At 48.0% G+C, this 23,952-nt stretch overlaps 1 protein-coding gene across 2 annotated transcripts in view; it reads left to right on the forward strand.

Moving 5' to 3' along the window:
- Nucleotides 1-23,952, forward strand: part of dnase1l1 (deoxyribonuclease I-like 1) — a 261,133-nt gene that overhangs the window by 225,518 nt on the left and 11,663 nt on the right. Inside the window, exons 2-4 of one of the 2 annotated variants that reach the window (XM_056273738.1) lie at nt 8,817-9,005; nt 9,560-9,648; nt 9,905-9,994. In XM_056273738.1, the coding sequence (XP_056129713.1) occupies nt 8,850-9,005; nt 9,560-9,648; nt 9,905-9,994 (335 nt within the window). In that variant the 5' untranslated portion in view covers nt 8,817-8,849. The remainder of the gene's footprint in view (nt 1-8,816; nt 9,006-9,559; nt 9,649-9,904; nt 9,995-23,952) is intronic. The other variant, XM_056273737.1, reaches the window with a different exon arrangement.

Here is a 23,952-nt window from a genome sequence, read left to right on the forward strand (position 1 = left end):
AATCAGTCTATAAAACAAACAAACATGAGGATAAATCAGCTATAATACAAACAAACATGAGGATAAATCAGACTATAAAACAAGCAAACATGAGAATAAATCAGCTATAAAACAAACCAACATGAGAATAAATCAGATATAAAACAAACAAAAAAACATGAGGATAAATCAGACTACAAAACAAACAAATATGAGGATAAATCAGCATATAAAACAAACAAACATGAGGATAAATCAGACTATAAAAGAAACAAATATGAGGATAAATCAGACTATAAAACAAACAAACATGAGTTTAAATCAGACTATGAAACAAACAAACATAAGGATAAATCAGATTATAAAACAAACCAAGATGAGGATAAATCAGTCTATAAAACAAACAAACATGAGGATAAATTAGCGATAAAACAAACAAACATGAGGACAAATCAGACTATAAAACAAACAAACATGAGGATGAATCAGACTATAAAACAAACAAACATGAGGATAAATCAGCTACAAAACAAACCGACATGAGGATAAATCAGACATAAAAAAAACAAACAAACAAACAAACAAACATGAGGATACATCAGACTATAAAACAAACAAACATGAGGATAAATCAGACTATCAAACAAACAAACATGAGGATAAATCAGACTATAAAACAAACAGTCATGAGAAGGAAAAACAGACTATAAAACAAACAAACATGAGGATAAATCAGACTACAAAACAAACACGAGGATAAATCAGACTTATAAAACAAACATGAGGATAAATCAGACTATAAAACAAACAAACATGAGGATAAATCAGACTAAAAACAAACAAACATGAGGATAAATCAGCATATAAAACAAAAACACATGAGGATAAATCAGACTATAAAAGAAACAAACATGAGGATAAATCAGACTATAAAACAAACAAACATGAGTATAAATCAGACTATGAAACAAACAAACATAAGGATAAATCAGATTATAAAATAAACCAAGCTGAGGATAAATCAGTCTATAAAACAAACAAACATGAGGATAAATTAGCGATAAAACAAACAGACATGAGGACAAATCAGACTATAAAACAAACAAACATGAGGATAAATCAGACTATAAAACAAACAAACATGAGGATAAATCAGCTACAAAACAAACATGAGGATACATCAGACTATAAAACAAACATGAGGATAAATCAGACTATAAAACAAACAAACATGAGGATAAATCAGACTATAAAACAAACATGAGGATACATCAGACTATAAAACAAACATGAGGATAAATCAGACTCATGTTTGTTTTATAAGTCTGATTTATCCTCATGTTTGTTTTATAGACTGATTTACCCTCTTGTTTGTTTGTTTTATAGTCTGATTTATCCTCATGTTTGTTTGTTTTATAGTCTGTTTCATCCTCATGACTGTTTGTTTTATAGTCTGATTTATACTCATGTTTGTTTGTTTTATAGTCTGTTTCATCCTCATGACTGTTTGTTTTATAGTCTGATTTAAATCAGACTAAAAAACAATCAAACATGAGGATAAATGTGGGTCCGCGGTGGTGTAGCGGTCTAAGCAAACAAAGTATAAAACAAACAAACATGAGGATAAATCAGACTATAAAACAAACAAACATGAGGATAAATCAGACTATAAAACAAACAAACCTGAGTATAAATCACATTATAAAACAAACAAACATGATGATAAATCAGACTATAAAACAAACAAACATGAGGATAAATCAGACTATAAAACAAACAGTCATGAGGATGAAACAGACTATAAAACAAACAAACATGAGTATAAATCAGACTATAAAACAAACAGTCATGAGGATGAAACCGACTATAAAACAAACAAACATGAGGATAAATCAGACTATAAAACAAACAAACATGAGGATAAATCAGACTATAAAACAAACATGAGGATAAATCAGACTTATAAAACAAACATGAGGATAAATCAGACTAAAAAACAATCAAACATGAGGATAAATGTGGGTCCGCGGTGGTGTAGCGGTCTAAGCAAACAAAGTATAAAACAAACAAACATGAGGATAAATCAGACTATAAAACAAACAAACATGAGGATAAATCAGACTATAAAACAAACAAACCTGAGGATCAATCAGATTATAAAACAAACAAACATGAGGATAAATCAGACTATAAAACAAACAAACATGAGGATAAATCAGACTATAAAACAAACAGTCATGAGGATGAAACACACTATAAAACAAACAAACATGAGGATAAATCAGACTATAAAACAAACAAACATGAGTATAAATCAGACTATAAAACAAACAGTCATGAGGATGAAACAGACTATAAAACAAACAGACATGAGGATAAATCAGACTATAAAACAAACATGAGGATAAATCAGACTTATAAAACAAACATGAGGATACATCAGACTATAAAACAAACAAACATGAGGATAAATCAGACTATAAAACAAACAAACCTGAGGATAAATCAGACTATAAAACAAACAAACATGAGGATAAATCAGACTATAAAACAACGTTAACCAGTCGACTAAAGGGTGCGACCCGTTGGGCTAACGTGTCTGCTTATCCATGCACGTTACACTACCCCCCTCTTTCAGGGAGCGCGTCCCCGCGCTTCAGCATATCACCTCGCTCACGCCTCTGGGCGCACGCGCTTCCGATCTACCATCCCACTTCTGACATCAATGCAGTGAATTAGGGGGGCAGCCGGGAACCGCCACAGCCGGGACGTGAACCCGTTATCTCTTGTGATGTAATGTGAATTTGATATGTGTTTAATATGTGACGTAATGTTCTAATCTTTTGCAAACTGCTTTGGCAATGGCATATTTTCTGTTCATGCCAATAAAGCTATTTGAGATTTGAGAGAGAGAGAGAGAGAGAGAGAGAGAGAGAGAGAGAGAGAGAGAGAGAGAGAGAGAGAGAGAGAGAGAGAGAGACTTTGACTTTCAACAATACTTTAATAAAAATTACAACAAAATGACAACACAAAGACCAACATGGTCAGTAACATCAGATTCACAGAATCTAAATCATCTCAGGACACTCCCCAAGATCAGCTCATCATCCACAATACAGCGAAGCACATTTTTTTACACCACACACTGCCAACACTTCCTAGATCATCCATCGATTTAAAGTAGCAAAAATCTACTTTCAAACGAGCTCTTAACATTTTTATGAACACAAAAACAGCATCATCATCCCCAGCATCCTCCAGTCTGTTTCTTCTGCTCAGTTACACGGCCATCTTTGCGCTCCTCAGAACGAAATTAAGAAGCTGCATTTGGCCTTGTTTTTCTGAGAGTATATGTAGCCCAGAATGAACATGGGTTTGGAAAAGACCTCCCCAAACAACCCAAAAACATTTTCCAGTAATGTAAACAGTGGCAGCAGTCGACAACATTCCATGAAACAATGAAAGACAGTTTCACGATTAGAGCAAAATGGACACTCGTGGCTGACATCAGAATTAATAACAGAGACAAAAGCATTAACAGCCACGATACCATGTAAGACCCTCCACTGCAGGTCTGCAGCTCTTTTGACCAATGGTGGTTTGTACAGTGCTCTCCACTCAGGACCAACACTGTCCCTCAGACATAGGTGAGCCCTCCATGGGGTGTCAGGTTTACCATTCAATTTGTCCCTGTGCAGAACTTTAACATACATTTTGTACACTGACCTTCCACTTGGACCCCGAAAAGGAAACACAGAGGGATTCTCACTTTTTAAAAGAGGTCCTGTACAGTCCTTAAAATCTGGGGAAATGTTCATTGAAGAGAAAATATCCTTCTCATCAGGTCTAACAGAACCATTATAATGCTGGACCAACAGCGTCCGCTCACCACTTGTGAGAGCTTCTCTCCATTTGGTAAGCAGCAGCGTGAGGATACGAGTTGATCTCAGCTCTAAGCAGGAGGCAAGAGGATCTGGATTGTCCAAGTCTGGGCCTGCAAGCTGAACCACATGTCCCAGAGTCACCATGTTCGACACACGGAACCGCCTCAGCAGAGTTGGCCCCACTTGACAGACTGCACTGAAACGGAAGCCATGTATGATTGGTTCCTGGAGCAGCCAAAACATAGAGCTGTGTTGTCTTAGTCTCTCTTTGTTTAACAAGTTCCACACCTTGAACAGCCCACAGTAGATGTCAGGTAGGTCTTTGATGTTAAGCTGTTTCAAGTCCATCAAAACCAAAGATCTGTCCAGTCCCAGGCCACCTAGCTGGCTCAGAATGGTGCAAGCCAGCGACCTCCACACTAACTCAACAGGACTGTACAGAAACCTTTGCAGGGACTGGAAATGGAAGGTAGCCCCCCTGCTGCTCAGGTGGATCAGGCCCTGCCCTCCTTCAACCCTCGGCAGGTACAGCATACACTGAGGCACCAGTGCAGTTTGTCCCAGAAGAAATCGATAAGAAGAGCCTGGATCTTGGACAGCAGGCCTGGTGGGTGGTCAATAACTGACACGCGATGCCATAACATTGAGGATATCAAGTTGTTGATGATCAGGACTCGACCTCTGTAGGACTTCTTGGTTATGATCCACTTCCACTTTGCAACCGACCTTTGACCTTTTCAAGAACATTTTGCCAGTTTTTAAGAACAACGGACTGATCACCCAGAAACACCCCTAGATATTTCAGCCCCCCCCCTCAACTTCCAATTCAACCCCCTAGGCAAATTGAGCTTTATCTCCAGTACACCCCCAACACTGACAGCCTCGCTTTTGATCCACTTAACCTTGGCCAAAGATATTAAGCCAAACTGGACGATGTCCCTCTCCAACAGGTCAATATCTTGCTGACTGTTCACCAGAATTACTAGATCATCTGCTTAGGCTGACAGTTTTAAGGGTGCACTGCAACCTCGGATAGTTATACCCTGAAGGTCAGATCTGAGTTTGTGTAACAATGGCTCAAATGCTAGGGAATATAACATGCCCGAGAGGGCAGCCTTGTTTAATCCCCCTTTGCATTTGAAAAGGAGCACTCAAACCACCATTAATTTTCAGCACACTCTGAATGTCACAATACATAACCTTAAGTTTGCTAATAAAGCCAGGACCAAAACCAAAGGCCCTCAATGTGAGCCACAGGTATTCATGCTCAACACAATTAAAGGCTTTTTTTGATCAATGGATATGATGCCAGCGTTGAGGCCAAACAGCTTACAGATCTCTAAAAAGTCTCGAATCAGAATGATGTTATCTGAAATCAACCTGCCAGGTACACAGTAGGTCTGGTCACAATTAATCACCTGTCCTATCACTTTACTCAGTCTGGTTGCTAACACCTTTGAGAGGAGCTTATAATCAGTGCAAAGCAGTGACACAGGCCTCCAGTTTGTAATGGACTGTGGGTCATCTTTCTTGGGCAGCAAGGTGAGAACCACCCGCCTGCAGCTCAATGGCAGACGCCCTCTGGTGAGACTGTCATTTAGCACCACCAGCAGATCCCCCTCAATCACTGACCAGAAAGATTTGTAAAAGTCAACAGGTAGACCATCAATACCAGGAGCTTTCTCACTCTGCAGACTCTGCAGAGCAGCATAGAGTTCACCAGAGGAAAGAGCTGCTTCCAACGCTACATTGCTCTGCCGGTCCACGGAGATCGGTATAAAAACTTTGAGCCACTGCCTGCTCCTCTCTATGCTCACAGCTAAACAGGTCACTGTAGAAGCTGACAGCACACTTGTGAATCGCAGTATGGTGAGTCAGCACCTGCCCAGTGTCGGATCTTAGGCTGTGAATGAATCGCTTCTGTCCATTCGTACGCTCCAGGACAAAGAAAAAGTGTGATGCGACATCCATCTGGGCTACATGTTGAAAGCGGGACCTGACCAAAGCGCCCTGAGCTGAAACACCCAGCAGGTTGGTCAAACGAGACTTTTTCGCTACATGTGCCACAGTATGGTGTTGGTGCCCTGTGGCCTCAGCCAATCCCTGGAGTTCCTCTACTTCAGACTCCAGGGCTTTAACTGAAGTCATTAAGGTTTGTGTGACTTTCTGAGTGTACTGTTAACACAGTTGTCTTATTTGGACTTTTCCAATATCCCACCACTGTTGTACAGACACAAAATCTGATATTGTACTTTGGTGGTTTCTCCAAAAACAGGCAAACGTGTCCTTTAAGTTTCTATCCTCCAGTAAGGCTGTGTTTAAATGGTAGTAGGCACTATTGGATTTAAAACATTTCAAAAAGACAGAAACCATTACTAGTGAGTGGTCAGAAAAACCGACAGGGTTGACGATACAACTTTTGAACACATTAAACTGATGTTTCAAGCAATAGAAACGATCAAGCCTGGCCATAGACATGAAGTTATCCTTAATGTGTGTCCAGGTGTATTGTCTCTGTTTATTATGAAACCCTCTCCACACATCACACAGTTCATGAGCTTCAATAAGACGAACCAGACGACTGCGAGAGGCAGCATGAGGCTCTGCATGGTTCCTGTCCAACCTGCTGTCCTCAGTACAATTGAAATCTCCACCAATGAATAAATAGTCCTCACTGGTACAATTCTCAATAAGCTCATCCAAAACATCCAGGAAGACTAACCTCTCCACTCCCACAACTGGAGCATAAAAATTAATAAACACCATTTTTACCTGTTCATACACTGCTGTTAATTTTAACAGGCGGCCTTTAATAACTTCCTCAGACTCGACAGACTGAGGAATAAAATTCCTGGAGAAAAGAATACCAACTCCACCACTGTTACTGGTTTTGTGACTTAAAAAGGTCTCACCAGTCCATTCTCTCCGCCAGTCAGCCTCATTATCAGTGGTACTGTGTGTCTCTTGTACAAAAAGCACATCTATCTTTTTAAGAGCACACAGCTTGAAAAGAGAGGCCCTTTTCCCACCAGTCCTTGCCCCATTTAAGTTTAAGCTCCCTATTCTTATGTCCTCCATAATACAGAAAAGAAGTTGCAAAACAGATACAAGTGGACAGAGAAAGAATAAATTGAAAAAAACTTATTCATCATTCCCTAACTGCTTTCTGACCTTTTGAACTATTTTTTTCAAACGAAAAGTTTCCTGTTCAGTGAAAGCTTTCTCCTCCAGACCACCAGGACTTTTCAGAAAACACTTCACTGAATCAAGGAAGAGTTGCAAATCAGGAAACACTTGGTCAACGTTTACATTTCTGGCCCCCTTAGTGTCCTGCAAGAACTTCTTAATGCTAACTACACAGTATCCAGCCTGTTGTTGAGTCCCCATCTGCGAGGCAGCCAGGGACTCCACATCACTGGCTTCATCACCTTCACTCTCATCCGACTGCACATACCTACTCTAACGAGAAACTTTTGTCGCTATACTAGAATGCGGAGACACCTCATCAGGTTTCCTCTTTTTATCCTTGACCTTAGAAGGGCCTTCCTTTACCAACATCACACATTCCTCCTCCAGAGAACATTCTGCTTCATTAGTTTCAGTCTGTGTGTCCATAACATCACAGATAGTAGTATCTGTGGGACACTTTTCAACAACCTCTACAACAGTATTGTCCTGTGTAGGGCCCGGATCAGCAGTACCTGAACCCACAGCCCCTGAACTCGCCGAACCCGGATCATCAGCAACTGAGCCAGCAGCCCCTGCTTTAGCAGAACCCGGATCAGCAACACCCGAACCAGCAGTCTCTGGGTTAGCCAAACCAGGAACAGCAGCACCTGAACCAGCAGCCAGAAACTCAGCTTCACTCTGTTTTTTTTCCTGCTGCGTTTCTCCCTGCTTTGAGCTCGGCGCCGCAGCCCCAGTTCGCTCGGGGCACTGTGCTGCCGTCTCACCCTCATCTGGCTCAGCAGTTGATTTCTCTGGACAGGAACGGATGAGATGACCCTCCATTCCGCAGCCAAGACATTTCATTGTCTCTGGTGAAACATTACACATCGTAGTCAAAACCACCAACTCTGAACTTCAAATCAGATTTAACTCCGCTTTGTTACTCACAACCATAAAGACCTGCTGCCTTCTGAAGGTAACATGTTTTAAAAGTGCAGATTCGCAGCTCAGATTGATCAGTTTTATAGGTGACATTAATTTTCCGTGTCTCGCCAGTTCTCTCCGCAGCATGTCGCTGCTAATGAACGGAGGGACTTTGGACAAAATGACCTTTTTGGCCGGACTGACCAGCGGCACCACCTGAACAAAGGTGTCCTGTATTACCACGCCTTGCTCCACAACCACGTTGACCTTGTCAGTACTGTCGAGAAACACAACGACTCCACTATTCATCCTAGATGCGGACTTTACACTGGCATAACCAACGATTTTTCCGATTGCCAAGCCGCAATCTTCTACCGAGCACTGGAAGTTCGAACACCGTTTAACTCCATGTCGGCGTGTGAGCTCCTCCATCCCCACGCCGCCGACTCCGCGAGTCTGCAGGACTCACAGCCGGGCCGGCCGAACCCGCTCCGCTATCAAAATACACCATCACGACAACAAATCTGTCAAAATAAACCCCCCAAAAACACGAAACAACGAAAAGTAGAAAAGTTAGTAAAGGTAAAAAACGCCGAAACGCCGAGACGCGCACTCACTCACACTTCCGCTCCGAGAGAGACAGAGAGACAGAGAGAGAGAGCGAGAGAGAGAGAGAGAGAGAGAGAGAGAGAGAGGGAGAGGGAGAGGGAGAGAGAGTAGACTTGGGTTCAAAGCAGGTTGAATCAGGTCATGTGGGCACAGCAGAACCGTTTCACCAGTGACCCCTTCATTCTAAACTGACTGCAGGTGTCCCCGCCCTTATAGACAATACAGCCTGTGTGTGTGTGTGTGTGTATAAAGAACTCGACTGTCTGCCTACCACAGCCTGGCCTCATGAGATCCTCCTTCTGCCCGGTCCTCCTCCCTCTCCTCCTCCTGGGGGCGTGTGGTGTTCGGGGGAAGTTTAACCTCAGAATCTGCGCCTTCAACCTCCATAGCTTCGGGGAGTCAAAGGCCAACAACGCCAGAGTCATGCACACAATCGTCAGGGTGAGACACGTTTCCTCATCTGGATTTCATTAACCCATAGGTCGTTTGTACAAGCAGCGTATTACGACCTATAGTTACGTTTTAAAGTTAAGCGACCCCTAGCGGTCGTGCTGCCAATAGCAATCTTAGTTACTATACTAGACGGCGAAACAACTCAAAAACGCACTGACTACATATTCTGTTGTTCTCAAACTGTTTTTATCACTATTTACTGACGACTTACCTTCATTAGCCTATCTATGACGCGTTGTAAAACGGATGTCAACAAGTACATAAAAACCCACAACGCACAGAAACCAAAAGTATCTGTGGCATATCTCCTGCTGCCGGCAGGGGCGCTAATTTAGGAAACGCTCCTGTGGGTGGTATTAGAGGGTATACGACCTATGTGGTCGTATGGGTTGGAGTACTTGTAGAAATCCACATAGATGTAAATATGTTGCCCTTTACTCTGAATATTATCATTTTTTTCCTCTGTGTGATGACACAAAATGAGCAACGTAGTATACTGTTTTTTTATTGATGTTTGTTGTTTGTGTGCGTCTGCTTTCAAGATCATCGCTCGCTGTGATGTGTGCTTGCTTCAGGAAGTAAGAGACAACAGAAACAAAGCGGTACCACTCCTGTTATCCCACCTCAACAGGTCGTTAATGTCCTTTACAAACACATATGTACACTTCCACAGGCACACACGCGCTTGAACACACCCCTACAGTAACTCATTGACCATAACGTCACGCACTAAAATATGGTGAGACATGATCTTCTCTAGGAAGTAGACTTGTGACTGACTCCAAAACAATGACACACTGGTTAAAAAATAGCAAGCAGCTGTAATGTCCTCTGCCCTCACTCCCACTTGTTCTGCTGTCATTTCTGCATCGCCACCACAATGTCAGGTATGACAGCAATCATGAATATAAAGTTCTGGCCAGCGAAAGACTGGGGAGATCGCCCACCTACAAGGAGCAGTATGTGTTTGTCTACAGGTGAGCGTATGTGTATGTGCATGCATCTTTTTGATTCCGTAAAGAGCATTCATTCATTCATTAATACATCTTCAGCCGCTTCTCCGGGGTAGGGTCGCGGTGGCAACAAGCTAGGTAGGGCACTCCAGACGTCCCTCCCACCAGCAACGCCCTCCAGCTCCTCCTGAGAGATCCCAGGGCGTTCCCAGGCCAGACTGGACATGTAGTCCCTCCAGCGAGTTCTGGGTCTACCCCGGAATCTCCTCCCAGTTGGCCGTGCCCGGTAAACCCCCAAAAGAAGGCGCCCAGGAGGCATCCTAATCAGATGTCCAAACCACCTCAACTGGCTCCTTTCGACGCGAAGGAGCAGCGGCTCTACTCCGAGCTCCCTGAAGATGTCCGAGCTCCTCACCCTATCTCTAAGGCTAAGCCCAGACACCCTACGGAGGAAAGTCATTTCAGCCGCTGGTATCCACGATCTCACCCTTTCGGTCACTACCCAAAACTCATGAACATAGGTGGGGGTTGGAACGAAGATAGACTGTAAATTGAGAGCTTTGCCTTCCAGCTCAGCTCCCTCTTCACCATAACGTTCCGGTACAACGTCCGCGTTACTGCTGATGCTGCACCATTCCACCTGTCAATTTCCCGCTCCACCCTACCCTCACTCGTGAACAAGACCCCGAGGTACTTGAACTTCTTCATTTGAAGTCATCTTCACACCTATAAAGAGCAACTAAACCTATACAAGTTTTGTGAGTTTGCCAACATCTAAAGGTGAAAAATCATCTATGAGCGCTGGGGTGGTATTGGTACTCTGTGATGTTTGCACAGCAGGAAAAACACAGCTGTAAATAATAACATTAATAATGGGTCTGTTTGATTTATTGGTACTAATTAGCAAGAATTGACAAGCATCAGTAGTTTTTTTCAGTGCTGTGTCATTTGCATACATAAACCAGATGGATCGATAATCAATTACATCACTACACAGCTGTATTCATCCTGCTATGCTTACATCATTTAGCTCCAAAATAAACCCAGCACTCATGTGTTCACTGCAAAATGGATGCTAAGTATAGTGTTGCTTTAATCACGTAAGTAAAGTGAAAATAGAATGGATATCATGAACAGTTTGGTGACATAATAATAATAATAATACTAATGCTAATGCTAATAATAATAATAATAATGGATTTGTAGAGCCGAAGGAACGGAGAAGACCGTAGGTTCACACTTTAGCCGTGTAGGCAACTTTCTTTAATCCACGGTAAATCAGAGAGACAACAAAACCACAGCTCGACTGAGCGGAGGCGGCAAGAATACTCAGAAAACTGGCTGAACAACCATAACTTAACCCTGCGTTAACCTGCCAGGGCAACCCTGACTTAACCCTTAGTTCCTGGGGTGAATTCTGTCCCCAATACGTGTCCACCACATGAGCCCCCCCAGAATTCGCCCTAGTAATCGAAGTCAGGCAGGCGCGGGGGGACGACAGGCCGTCAGCGGCGGCTCCGGGTAACAGGGGCCGGAGTGTATCTGGGAGGCATTGACGCGGGCCTGTGGAGGTCGGCCTGAGGAGCAGAAGAGGCAGCGCGGGCCTCCACGGGGGGAGGAGGCGGAGCCGGGGGACGACCGCGACGAGGAGGTTTGGCTAACTCCAACGGCTGCGTCAAGTCCAGGTGTGCGGGTTTAACTCGGTCCACTGAAACATGCTCGGCCGTGCCCCCAAAATCCACCGCCAGGTGCTTAGTTCCCCGTTCCAGGACGCGGAAGGGGCCGTCATAAGGGGGTTGCAGAGGGGGGGCGGTGTGCGTCGTGACGGATGAACACGTAGTCCGCTGACTGCAGACCTGGGGGCACCTGGGACACCGGAGCGCCGTGTTGGGCGGTAGGGACGGGTGTGAAAGCTCTGACCCCGTCCAGCAAGGAGGCTCGTTGGTCCACAGCTGACCAGGGACGCGTTGCGTTGGGCATGAAATCGCCTGGGACTCGCAGCGGCGTGCCGTACACCAGCTCCGCAGAGGAGGCTTGTAGGTCTTCCTTCGGGGCGGTCCGCAGGCCCAGCATGACCCATGGGAGCTTGTCGACCCAGTTGCAGTCCTTGAGAGTAGCCCGAAGCGCAGCCTTCATGGACCGGTGGAAGCGCCCACATAGGCCGTTCGCCTGAGGGTGGTAGGCGGTAGTGCGGTGAAGCTTGACGCCCAGAGCCTCACCCACAGCATTCCATAGCTCTGAGGTAAACTGTGGCCCGCGGTCAGATGAAAGGTCGGAAGGCGTACCGAAACGTGAGACCCACGACCCAATAAAAGCCCGGGCCACATCAGCAGACGTCGTGGATGCCAGGGGAACAGCTTCAGGCCAGCGCGTAGTCCTGTCCACCACAGTGACGAGGTAGGTGAACCCATGGGAGGGGGGTAGGGGACCAACCAGGTCGACGTGGACATGGTCAAATCGTCTCTCCGGCACTGCGAAGCGTTCCAGGGGCGCCTTAATGTGGCGGTGTATCTTAGCCCGCTGAAAGGCAACACACGAGTCGGCCCACGCTTTCACGTCTCTCTTAAGTCCCTCCCACACAAACTTAGCAGAGGTCAGGCGCACGGATGGCTTACCGCCTGGATGAGAGAGGCCGTGCACAGCTTCAAACACGGGGCGTCTCCAGCTGTCCGGGACGATGGGCTGGGCTGTCTTGTGGAGACGTCACACAGGAGGGTGACACCTGTGTCGCTGAAAGGAACGTCCTGCAGGCGGAGCCCCGTGTCGGAGGTCCGGAGACGGAGGATGCTCGGGTCCGTGGCCTGGTCAGCGGCCATCTGTGCATAGTCAAGGCCTAGGTGGACCGCTCCAATCACTGCCCTAGAGAGGCAGTCAGCTACCTGGTTAGACTTACCAGCGACGTGCTGGATGTCGGTAGTGAATTCCGAAATGTAGGAGAGTTGTCGCTGCTGGCGAGCGGACCATGGCTCGGCCGTCTTGGACATGGCAAACGTGAGGGGCTTGTGGTCCACGTACGCAGTAAACTCGCGGCCCTCTAGCAGGAAACGGAAATGCCGGACGGCGAGCCAGAGACCGAGGAGTTCCCTGTCAAAAGTACTATACTTGCGCTCTCGGGGTGTAAGTTGGCGACTGAAAAAGGCCAAAGGCTGCCAAGCCCCCCCCCACCCACTGCTCGTGAACCGCACCAATAGCATAGTCCGATGCATCCGTGGTTATGGAAATAGGCACTGTAGGTGAAGGATGCGCTAGCAGGGTAGCCTGGGAGAGCGCAGCTTTAGTCTCGGTGAACGCACGGTCTCGCTCTGCTGTCCAGTCGACCGCCTGGTTGGGGGACTTGCCTTTCAGCGCCTCGTACAGTGGCCGGATGATAAAGGCGGCTCGGGGAATGAAGCGGTGGTAGAATGTCACCATCCCGATGAACTCCCTGAGCGCACGAGCTGTTCGGGGGCGCGGAAAGGCCGCCACCGCTTCCACCTTTGAGGGCAGGGGGACCGCCCCGTCCCCAGTGATGCGATGCCCGAGGAAATCAATGGCCGTCAGCCCGAACCGGCACTTCGCCGGGTTGACGATCAGCCCATGCTGGCTGAGGCGTGTGAAGAGGGCGTGAAGATGGGACAGGTTGTTATGTATGCACACATCGACAGTGCTGCATTTGATTTGGTGCTGTTCTATTGTGCTGGGATCGATTGGTGATGCCTGCGGGCTCTGGGTTGTTTGATCGGGTCTGCCTTTGATGCTGTGTCAGTCTAAATAAAGAATGCCACGGAGAGGTTGTGTCGAGCGACAGCGCTGTGTCCTGACGTGATTTCTAAACTTAATATTGGCGACGGGGATGGCTGATATCTCCCTCCCACCACCTGCCCCCTTCCTGGCATTACCTGGCGAGCCTCCGGTACCATGGACTCGCTGGCTACATAGTTTTGAAAATTACATCATCGCCTCAGGGCTTGACGACGTGAGCCAGGCTAGGAAGACGGCTCTGTTGATACACTGCTTGGGAGCAGAGGGTCATCGTGTGCTCGGGACTCTGGGGAACGTCACAAGCTTTGCCGAAGCTGTGGGACTTATGAGCACCCATTTCGCTGCTCCACAGAGTGCCCTCCTTCGGCGATTTATATTCCGTCAGCGACACCAACTGCCTGGTGAGTCTGTGCAGCAGTACGTAGCTAATTTGCAAGGGCTAGCTAGCTCATGCAAGTTTGGCGCGCTTCAGGACGAGATGGTTCGCGACCAGCTAATCGAACACACCAACAACGCAAAGGTGCGTGAGACTCTCCTGCTGGAAAAAGACGGTCTGCTGCTGTCCACAGCAATTACCATCGCACTACAGGTTGAGGGAGCAGCTGAGTGTGCTGCTATGCTAAATACACAGCAAGTGGCCACCTCCAGTCAAGCTGCCAACGACTCCTCCCTCTACTCACGGCTGCCCCTCGGGACGCAACCCAGCCAGAGCGAGGCGGGGGCCGACTCCACTGGGGACGTCTTGCAACTGCAACGACGGCGTTCTCGGCCCCGCCCTCAACAGTCCTGTGGTAACTGTGGATCTCGGTCTCATGTTTCAAGGGCTCAGAACTGCCCTGCCCGTGGCCAGACATGCCGTAGCTGCGGTAAGCACAATCACTTTGCCAACGTCTGTCGATCTTCCCCGGCTGGGTCAGAGGGCCACACCCCCCAGTCTTCAACCGCCGTCATTCACAAGGTGAGCTCCGCGCCAGTGTCATTCAAATCATGCACAGTCAACATTAATGATGTGTGCATTCCCCTGCTGTGGGACACCGGTGCAAGTGTGTCTCTCCTGAATGTTGATACCTACAGTCAATTTTTCGGTTCACTGCCACTGTCCGCACCCTCAGCTGTCCTCTGTGGGTATGGTGACTCCAAAATCGATCTGGTTGGCTCTCTCCAACTGACTGTCCGCTATGGAACCAAGCTGGTGCCTAATGCAGTTTTTCATGTGGCACGCCGTGGGGCCAACCTGATGGGCCTGGACCTGTTCTCCGCTCTGGGGTTCTCCCTCTTAGACACAAGGGGGGCAGCAATCCTGACTGTCGCCACACCTTGGCAGCAGAAGTGGCCATCGCTGTTTATGGGGCTGGGCTGCCTCTCCGCCTTCACCCATCAACCTCTCCTCAACCCTGCTGTGAAATCTGTCATCCAACCACTGCGCCGCATCCCGTTGGCTCTCCGTGATGGGGTCTCCGCCGAGCTGCAACAACTGCTGGAAGCTGGCATCATTGAACCGGTGGACGCGTCACCTTGGGTCTCAAACCTCGTGGTGGCTAAGAAGAAGTCGGAGGGCCTGCGTGTCTGTGTCGATCTACGTGCAGTAAATAAGGCAGTGGTCCCTGATAAGTATCCACTGCCCAACTCAGAAGAACTCACTGCTCAGTTCTATGGCTCTGAGGTGTTCTCCAAGCTCGACCTCAGACAGGGGTACTTACAGGTGCCCCTCCACCCCAGCAGCCGAAACCTCACAGCCTTTGTGACACATGCAGGAGTGTTTCGCTACACCAGGATGCCTTTCGGTCTCAGCTCCGCCCCTAGCTGCTTCCAGAAAATCATGGTCTCCGTGCTGGCTGGCATACTGGGCGTGGCCATTTATCTGGACGATATAGTGGTACACGGGCCCACCAGTGAAATCCACGACAAGCGCCTTAACATGGTCTTCGCAGCCCTGTCCAAGCACAAGCTAACTCTCAATGCTGAGAAATGTGTCCTCTCTGTGCCAGCCATCGACTTCGTGGGGTTCCGGCTGTCAGCGAGCGGTGTAACTCCACTACAATCCAACGTGGATGCCATTCAGGCCATCCCTGAGCCCAGCTCGGCCGCCCAGGTCGCCTCCTTCCTGGGTATGACAAGTTACTACCTGAGGTTTCTTCCCCAGTACTCTGTGACCACAGCCCCCCTGCGCCAGCTGCTGCGTAAGGACGAGCCATGGGTGTGGTCAAAGGCATGCAGTGACGCTGTGCGTGATCTCAAGACTCAACTGACTTCACCACCAGTGTTGGCTCACTTCAACATCTCCAGCTCCACCTTTGTGACCTGTGACGCATCAGCCACAGCGATAGGGGCCGTGCTGTCTCAAACCCAGAACGGTGTGGAGAAGCCCATTGCCTTCGCCTCCCGTGCCCTCAACCTGACCGAGCAGCGGTACTCCGTGGGTGAGTGTGAGGCGTTAGCCTGTATCTGGGCTTGTGAAAGGTGGCACCTCTACCTCTATGGCCGCTCCTTCACCCTCAGGACAGATCACCAGGCCCTGACAGCGCTGCTGTCCACATCTGGGACAGGCCACAAACCCCTGAGGCTGCACCGCTGGTCTGACCGCCTCCGCCAGTACAACTTCAGCCTGCAGTTCACCCCAGGCAGAGACAATGTTGTCGCCGACCTGCTCTCTCGCTCTGTCTCCACCCCAGCTCCACAGACGGACACTGACTGTGTGGAAAAGGACATTGTCCAAATGCTACACACACCCCTCCAGGCCACTGTCTCTCTGCAGGAGCTGAGGGCAGCCTCCGAACAGGACCCTGTCCTCTCCCAGCTCCGCACCTACATCCAGAACGGCTGGCCTCACAAGGTCCCAGAGGAGCTGGCTGCGTTCGCCCGAGTCAGACAGGAGCTCTCCTGCTGGAACGACACCTGCGTGGCACGTGGGTTTTGCACAGTGGTCCCAGCTGCTCTCCGTGCACGTGTTTTGAATACGGCGCATGAAGGCCACCTGGGCATTGTGAAACTGAAACAGCGCTGCCGAGACCTGGTGTGGTGGCCGGGGATAGACAGAGATATTGAGGCTCTGGTGAAGGACTGTTCTGCCTGCCTTGTGAGTGGCAAGACTGGCCACCAGGCTCCCCCACCCCTGCAACCTCTCGCCTGGCCCTCTCAGCCCTGGGAACACCTGCAGTTGGACATTTGTGGTGAGATCCATGGAGTTCCCCACCACCAACGCTTCATGGTGGTCGCCTACGATCTACACTCAAAATGGCCTGAACTCACCACTTCCGGCACTGTGACCTCACAGATCATCATCGACTTCCTGGACTCTCTTTTCTCTCGCTGGGGCCTCCCAAAGGCCATCACCACTGACAACGGCCCTCAGCTGGTCTCTGCTGAGTTCACTGCTTATCTCGAAAGCAAGGGCATCCGTCATATACGCACTGCGTACTACCACCCCCAGGCCAATGGCGGCATTGAACGTTTTCACCAGTCACTGAAGAACGGCCTCAGAGCACACATGGCCCAAGGGTGCTCTTTCACGCAGGCCATCCGTCACACTCTGCTACACTATCGGGCCACACAGCACTCGACCACAGGCGTCTCCCCAGCCTCTCTCATGCTAGGCCGGGAACTGTGCATGCCCCTTGACAGGCTCCGCCCCTCCACACCTCAGGCACCTCCCTCTGGGGTCAGAGCCTCAGTCACTCGTCAGCAGACGCGGATGAAGCAACGGTTTGACCAGTCAAAACGAACCAGGGTGCCAGACATCAATGTGTCAGACTGGGTCAGGGTCCGCAGGCCCCACAGGGACAATAAAATGGCTTCATACTGGTCCTCTCCTCTCCAAGTCACCCGTCAGCTGGGCCCAGCCACTTACCTCCTCAGCGATGGCACTCGGTGGCACTCCAGTCGTCTACGGAAGGTGTCAGCTCCGCCACACACAGCTGGTGACACAACCATAGCCATTCCCTCAGCATGGCGAGACGCCCCGGGGCTTCATGCAGCTCCTACACGGGCCCCAGACATTCCTGGGCCTCAGCTCCCCCTGCCATCTCCCTCCCCACCTCGGCCTGCCCAGCCTCAGGCCGCCCCGCGACCTGTTCGCACACGTTTACGCCCTGGCCACCTAGAGGACTTTGTGTCAACCTTTCATGTTTGAAATCCTGCCGGAGGGGGGGGGGAAATGTTATGTATGCACACATCGACAGTGCTGCATTTGATTTGGTGCTGTTCTATTGTGCTGGGATCGATTGGTGATGCCTGTGGGCTCTGGATTGTTTGATCGGGTCTGCCTTTGATGCTGTGTCAGTCTAAATAAAGAATGCCACGGAGAGGTTGTGTCGAGCGACAGCGCTGTGTCCTGACGTGATTTCTAAACTTAATACAGGTGTTCTTCCTCGGAGGCGCTGGCAATGAGTATGTCGTCCAAATAGACGAAGATGAAAGGAAGGCCACGGAGCACTGAATCCATCAGCCGCTGAAAGGACTGGGCCGCGTTTTTGAGTCCAAATGGCATTCGTAGGAATTCAAATAGGCCGAATGGGGTAGTCACTGCTGTCTTGGGGATGTCCGAGGGGTGCACGGGAACTTGATGATAACCACGGACCAGGTCGACTTTTGAGACAGGTTTGCAGAAACGTCCTGGATATGCGGGACAGGATAGCGGTCGGGCATGGTGGCGTCATTTAGTCGGCGGTAGTCCCCGCATGGGCGCCAACCTCCATCAGGCTTAGCAACGATGTGGAGTGGGGACGCCCACGGGCTGTCAGAGCGGCGGATGATCCCCATGCGTTCCAGGTGCTCGAACTCAGACTTGGCAATGGCGAGTTTGGCGGGGTCGAGACGCCTGGCTCTGGCGTAGACCGGGGGCCCCTTCGTAGCAATGTGATGCTCCACCCCATGCTTGGGTGCAGAGAAGGTAGGCTGGGTGAGTTCAGGGAACTCAGCGAGGAGGCGGTTGAACTTGTCTGCCTCTGAGAGAGAGTTGGCTAGACCTGCATAGGCCGCTTCCCTCCGCGTACATGCGAAGGAGGAGAAGGTTAAGGCGTCGACCAGACGGCTGTTCTGAATGTCCACTAGCAAACCGTAAGCGCACAAAAAATCAGCTCCGAGGAGGGGAAGTGTTACATTGGCCATGACGAACTCCCACGTGAAACGTTGTCCACCAAAACACAGTTCTACAGACCGCACGCCGTAGGTGTGGATAGGGCTGCCGTCAGCCGTCGCCAACTGGGGGCCCTGCTCCCCGCCCATGATGTCGATGTCAGTAGCAGGGAACACGCTTCTCTGTGCGCCCGTGTCACAGAGAAATCGCCGACTGAAATTGGTGTCGAGGATGAAGAGTAGCCTGCTCGTATCACCAACACTCATGGCCACTACTGAGTGTTGGCCCTCTCGTTTCCCGTCGGCCTGTAGTTGCAGGGGGAACGGCACCGTTTAGCTTTCGCACCAAATCGAGTGTGGTACATACAGAGTCCAGAGGGCTTGTAGCGGTCTGACCTGTGGCGCCACCGTCGGGCCACGCCCGCGATGTCGGCGGGGGGCCAGTGAAGGTAGGAGCCAGCACCCCGGCATGGGAGGAACGTTGTGTAGCGACGAAGAATCGCTCAGCCTCCTTTGCCAGCTCACGGGGATCAGTGATGGTGGAGTTAGCGAGCGCAGTCTGGACGTGGGGCGGCATGTTGCGCAGAAACAGCTCCATAAACAGGAAACATGGCCTTTCTTGACCCAGTAGGTTTAACATCCTGCTCATTAGCTCCGATGGTTTGCCATCTCCCAAGCCCTGAATTGCGAAGAGGCGACGTGCTCTCTCCGTTGTTGACAGTTCAAAAGTTTCAAGGAGGAGATTTTTAAGTTCGGCGTATTTACCATCGGCCGGTGGGTTGGTTATGAAACCGCTTATCCTGGAAGCCGTAGCGCACCCCAGCGCTGCCACTACGTAGCAGTACCTGGTCTCGTCTGCTGTTATGTCTCTGAGCGCGAACTGTGCCTCCGCCTGCGCGAACCATGTAGCCGCGGAAGACTCCCAAAACTCCGGCAGTTTAATTGCAACGGCGTTCGTAGCCATAATGTGTGTGGTTTCAGAAAACTTATCCGAAAACCGACGTCGGGGTCACCAGTGTAGAGCCGAAGGAACGGAGAAGACCGTAGGTTCACACTTTAGCCGTGTAGGCAACTTTCTTTAATCCACAGTAAATCAGAGAGACAACAAAACCACAGCTCGACTGAGCGGAGGCGGCAAGAATACTCAGAAAACTGGCTGAACAACCATAACTTAACCCTGCGTTAACCTGCCAGGGCAACCCAGACTTAACCCTTAGTTCCTGGGGTGAATTCTGTCCCCAATACGTGTCCACCACAGATTAATGGATTGGGAATGAGTTGTTACTTCAAGTGAAGGAGTTCAAGTATCTTGGAGTCTTGTTCACGAGTGAGGGTAGGATGGAGCGAGAGATTGACAGGCGGATTGGTGCAGCATCAGCAGTAATGCAGACATTGTACCGGATCGTTGTGGTGAAGAGGGAGCTGAGCCAGAAGGCAAAGCTCTCAATTTACCAGTCAATCTTCATTCCAACCCTCACCTATGGTCATGAGCTTTGGGTAGTGACCGAAAGGGTGAGATCGCGGATACAAGCGACTGAAATGAGTTTCCTCCGTAGGGTGTCTGGAGTGGACTCAGCCTTAGAGATAGGGTGAGGAGCTCGGATATCTGGAGGGAGTTCGGAGGAGACCCGTTGCTCCTTCGCGTCGAAAGGAGCCAGTTGAGGTGGTTTGGACATCTGATTAGGATGCCTCCTGGGCGCCTTCCTTTGGAGGTTTTCCGGGCACGTCCAACTGGGAGGAGACCCCGGGGTAGACCCAGAACTCGCTGGAGGCACTACATGTCCAATCTGGCCTGAGAACGCCTTGGAATCCCTCAGGAGGAGCTGGAGGGAATTGCTGAGGGAGAGGGATGACTGGAGAGCCCTACTTAGGTTGCTGCCACCGCGACCCTATCCTGGAGAAGCGGCTGAAGACGAATTAATGAATTAATTAATTAATTGATTAAATTTATATATAGCACTTTATTTAGACACCCAAAGTGCATTTGGACATTTTCTTGAAACATGACTACCAATCAAGTTTCCTAATGTTAACAAGCTAATATCAGCACAATAGGGGGTCCTCCCTATGGTCCCCGGGTCCTATAGTCCCCGGGTCCTATGTTCCCCGCTTTGTATGAGACCGGGGAATATCGGACCTTTTTGTATACAGAGGGCCCTATATTCCCCACTTTTCCCCAAAAGGGTCCTATGTTCCCCGTTTTGTATGTGCAGGGGAACATAGGACCTTTCTTTATAAAAAGGGTCCTATGTTCCCCTAGGGCACCCGGGGAACATAGGACCCTTTTTATAAAGAAAGGTCCTATGTTCCCCGGTCAGCAGGTTTGACGCTGTTTGGCGCAAAAAGTGCATTTTCAGTAATGCATTATTTAGGGCAGATTATTAAGAAGACAATGAATCATACGATTTCTATTTTTATATCACAAAAACGAATTCACAAAGTCCAGGTTGGCTAAAGTATGTGGAAACTTTCGACACTACACAAATTCAATTTATTAGGCTATAGCCTATATTTGGGCGCATAACCCACCCCGGTAGTTCTCTGATATTTATGCGCGAAATGTGTCACTTACCGAGGAAAATGCTCCTCGCCGAGTAGGTGAGCTGGCTGGTCTGTGTCTGAATGTAATATAGTAAGCCTGTGTTCCTTGGGCAATTGTACCCGGGCGTAGCTCAGCCGGTAGCGCTCTCGCCTATGGATCGCAAGGTCGTGAGTTCGATCCCGGGTGCCGCCAACTCAGCGTATGAGTAGCACATTGTGCGAGAAGTGCTGGGAGCTGAGGATAGGTGTTGTGTTCCGTCCTCAGCAGTCCATCTCCCAGAGGTCTAGTGCATTGTACCAGGGATAGACTCCTGCGTAAGCTAGCTGATATCGACAATAGGCCAATTCCGACCCACTTCTTCTATGTTCGCTAGAAAGCCGTCGTTCCCATCATAACCACACCAGCTTATTGGGAAAAGCATCTGACAGATATTAGATAGAAACCATCTGCTCAGTAAGGCCCTTTAAGCATCATAATTGTAATGATAATAATAATAACATAATAATAATGACAATAATAATGATAATAATAATAATGATGATGATGATGATGATAATAATAATAATAATAACAATATAGCCTTATATTAGAAATGCTAAAAATTGGATAATTGAAATATTTATAATTATAAAGTAGGCTAATATAGCATGGTAATAACAATAAAATAATAATATGTGCCTGGTCTCTTAAGATTCTAAGATGCTGTATGCTACAGAAATAACGGGACATAGGCCTAGGCTAATGAATACGCCTTTTTGACAAAATATGAATGAAAGGCTAATCAACAACGCTAAAGCTGAATCACAAAACACATATTGCTCGAAAAATAATTTATAAATAGCCAAATGCACACATGATTTCGAGTTTGGAAATATTTAAGACTTGTCGAGGATGTGTGGTCATCTGCACGCAAGTTTCCTGGCGTTCTAAACCACATGATCAAAATTCACCAATGTCTAAACCGCCCGCCAACTTGCAACAATTTGCAACAATCGGTTGTTATCGGTGATAACTCGTGGACTCACTGTCATGTGCTTACTAGCCTACAAGAAGACAAACAATGGCGATAGTTATGGATGGTGATCGAGGGGGCAAAGTGTTGGTACATGAGAACTTCAGATATCAGAAGCACCGCACCAATCAAGACACCATTAGATGGAGGTGCTGGAGGTGAAACTGTAGAGTGCCACTGATCACAAATAGATCTGAAGTGGAGGACGTGGATGCTAACATTATTGTGCACGATGTTGGGGAACACGTTCATCCCCCTGACGGAGAAATGGTGCACCGTGCAGAATTCCGACAGGGGGTGGTTGCAGAAGTTGCGAGGGAGCCAACAGTCCCAATCAGAAGGATATATAATGCGCAAAGGGTCCTGCAGCGTCGGCAATGTCAAATCCAGGGTTTTAGCCCCTCTTTGCTGAGTAGCCTAATGGACTAGGACTACTCATTTTGATTTTTTGAAGAAGAAAAAAGCCTTAACGTTAGCCTAGTTAGGCCTTGGAGATTTTTGTTTTAGACCATGCCTTTTCTGGGGGGCTTCTGCCATAGACCAACCCTTTTTCAGCCAAGCTTTTACTAGAAGCATTTTGTTATTAATAGCCTATTATCAGCATTACTATAGTATTATGCCTGCAATTGTTATTTGTTATTAGGCCTCTTTTATAATTAGGCTATTATTATTATTATTATCATCATTATTATTAGGCTGTAATTATTATTATTATTATGTATTTATTATTATTATTGATATTATTACTATTACTATTATTATTATTATTATTATTATTAAAGAAGAACATCAAAGGATGTAAGGTAGCACTCATCAAATGAAAAAAAGACACAATTCTCTATTTTACCATTTCATTGTTTGGCATCAGTCATTAACTTGGCCGGGTGGTCTTCTTCAGAAACCTTAATGACTGATGCCAAACAATAAAATGGTGAAATAGAGGACTGCCTCTGTTATTTTTTTACCATTTGGTGAGTGTTACCTTACATCCTTTGATGTTCGTCTTTGATTCATGTTTTTGGTTTAGCACCTCCACAAGCCTTTAGTTTTTTGAGAAGCACATATTATTATTATTAGGCAATTAGCCTATTGTGTAAGGTAAGCGGCCCCCGTTGATGGATACTTTGTGCTGGTCCTAAATTTCAAGTCCTGGTCTAAGTTCTCTGCCTAAAAAGTTCATCATTAAAGTATTTTTGAAAGAAAGTCTGCCAAGTGATTTAATATGGAAAACGATCTGCAAAGTAACAAGAAAGTGGCTGAAGTGTCCAGTGCTGTGCAAATTGAACTTTGAGCGAAGGTGGAAATGGCTAGGTTATACTGGTAGGTGGGCCTACTGCAAGACAAACTTGCGTTGATTGCCGACTGTCCATGCTGAGCCGGAGAGCCAACTAACTAGGCCTACTGCAGTAAATATTGGTAAGAAATAACAATAAAGCAAATTACAGCCTCCTCTAGGCCCGATTTGGATACGCACTCAAGGTGGCCTGCGATATACAACAGCCAACAATGGTAATACGGCCTAATTTAATCAGCGGAGGAATAGATTATCGTAGCCTACATCTCAGCCATGACCCCAGTTTTGATTATTTTGGACCCGTTAAGGAAATAATTTGC

The sequence above is a fragment of the Lampris incognitus genome, chromosome 2 (genome assembly GCF_029633865.1).
Source record: "Lampris incognitus isolate fLamInc1 chromosome 2, fLamInc1.hap2, whole genome shotgun sequence".
In the NCBI taxonomy this organism is placed as follows: domain Eukaryota; kingdom Metazoa; phylum Chordata; class Actinopteri; order Lampriformes; family Lampridae; genus Lampris; species Lampris incognitus.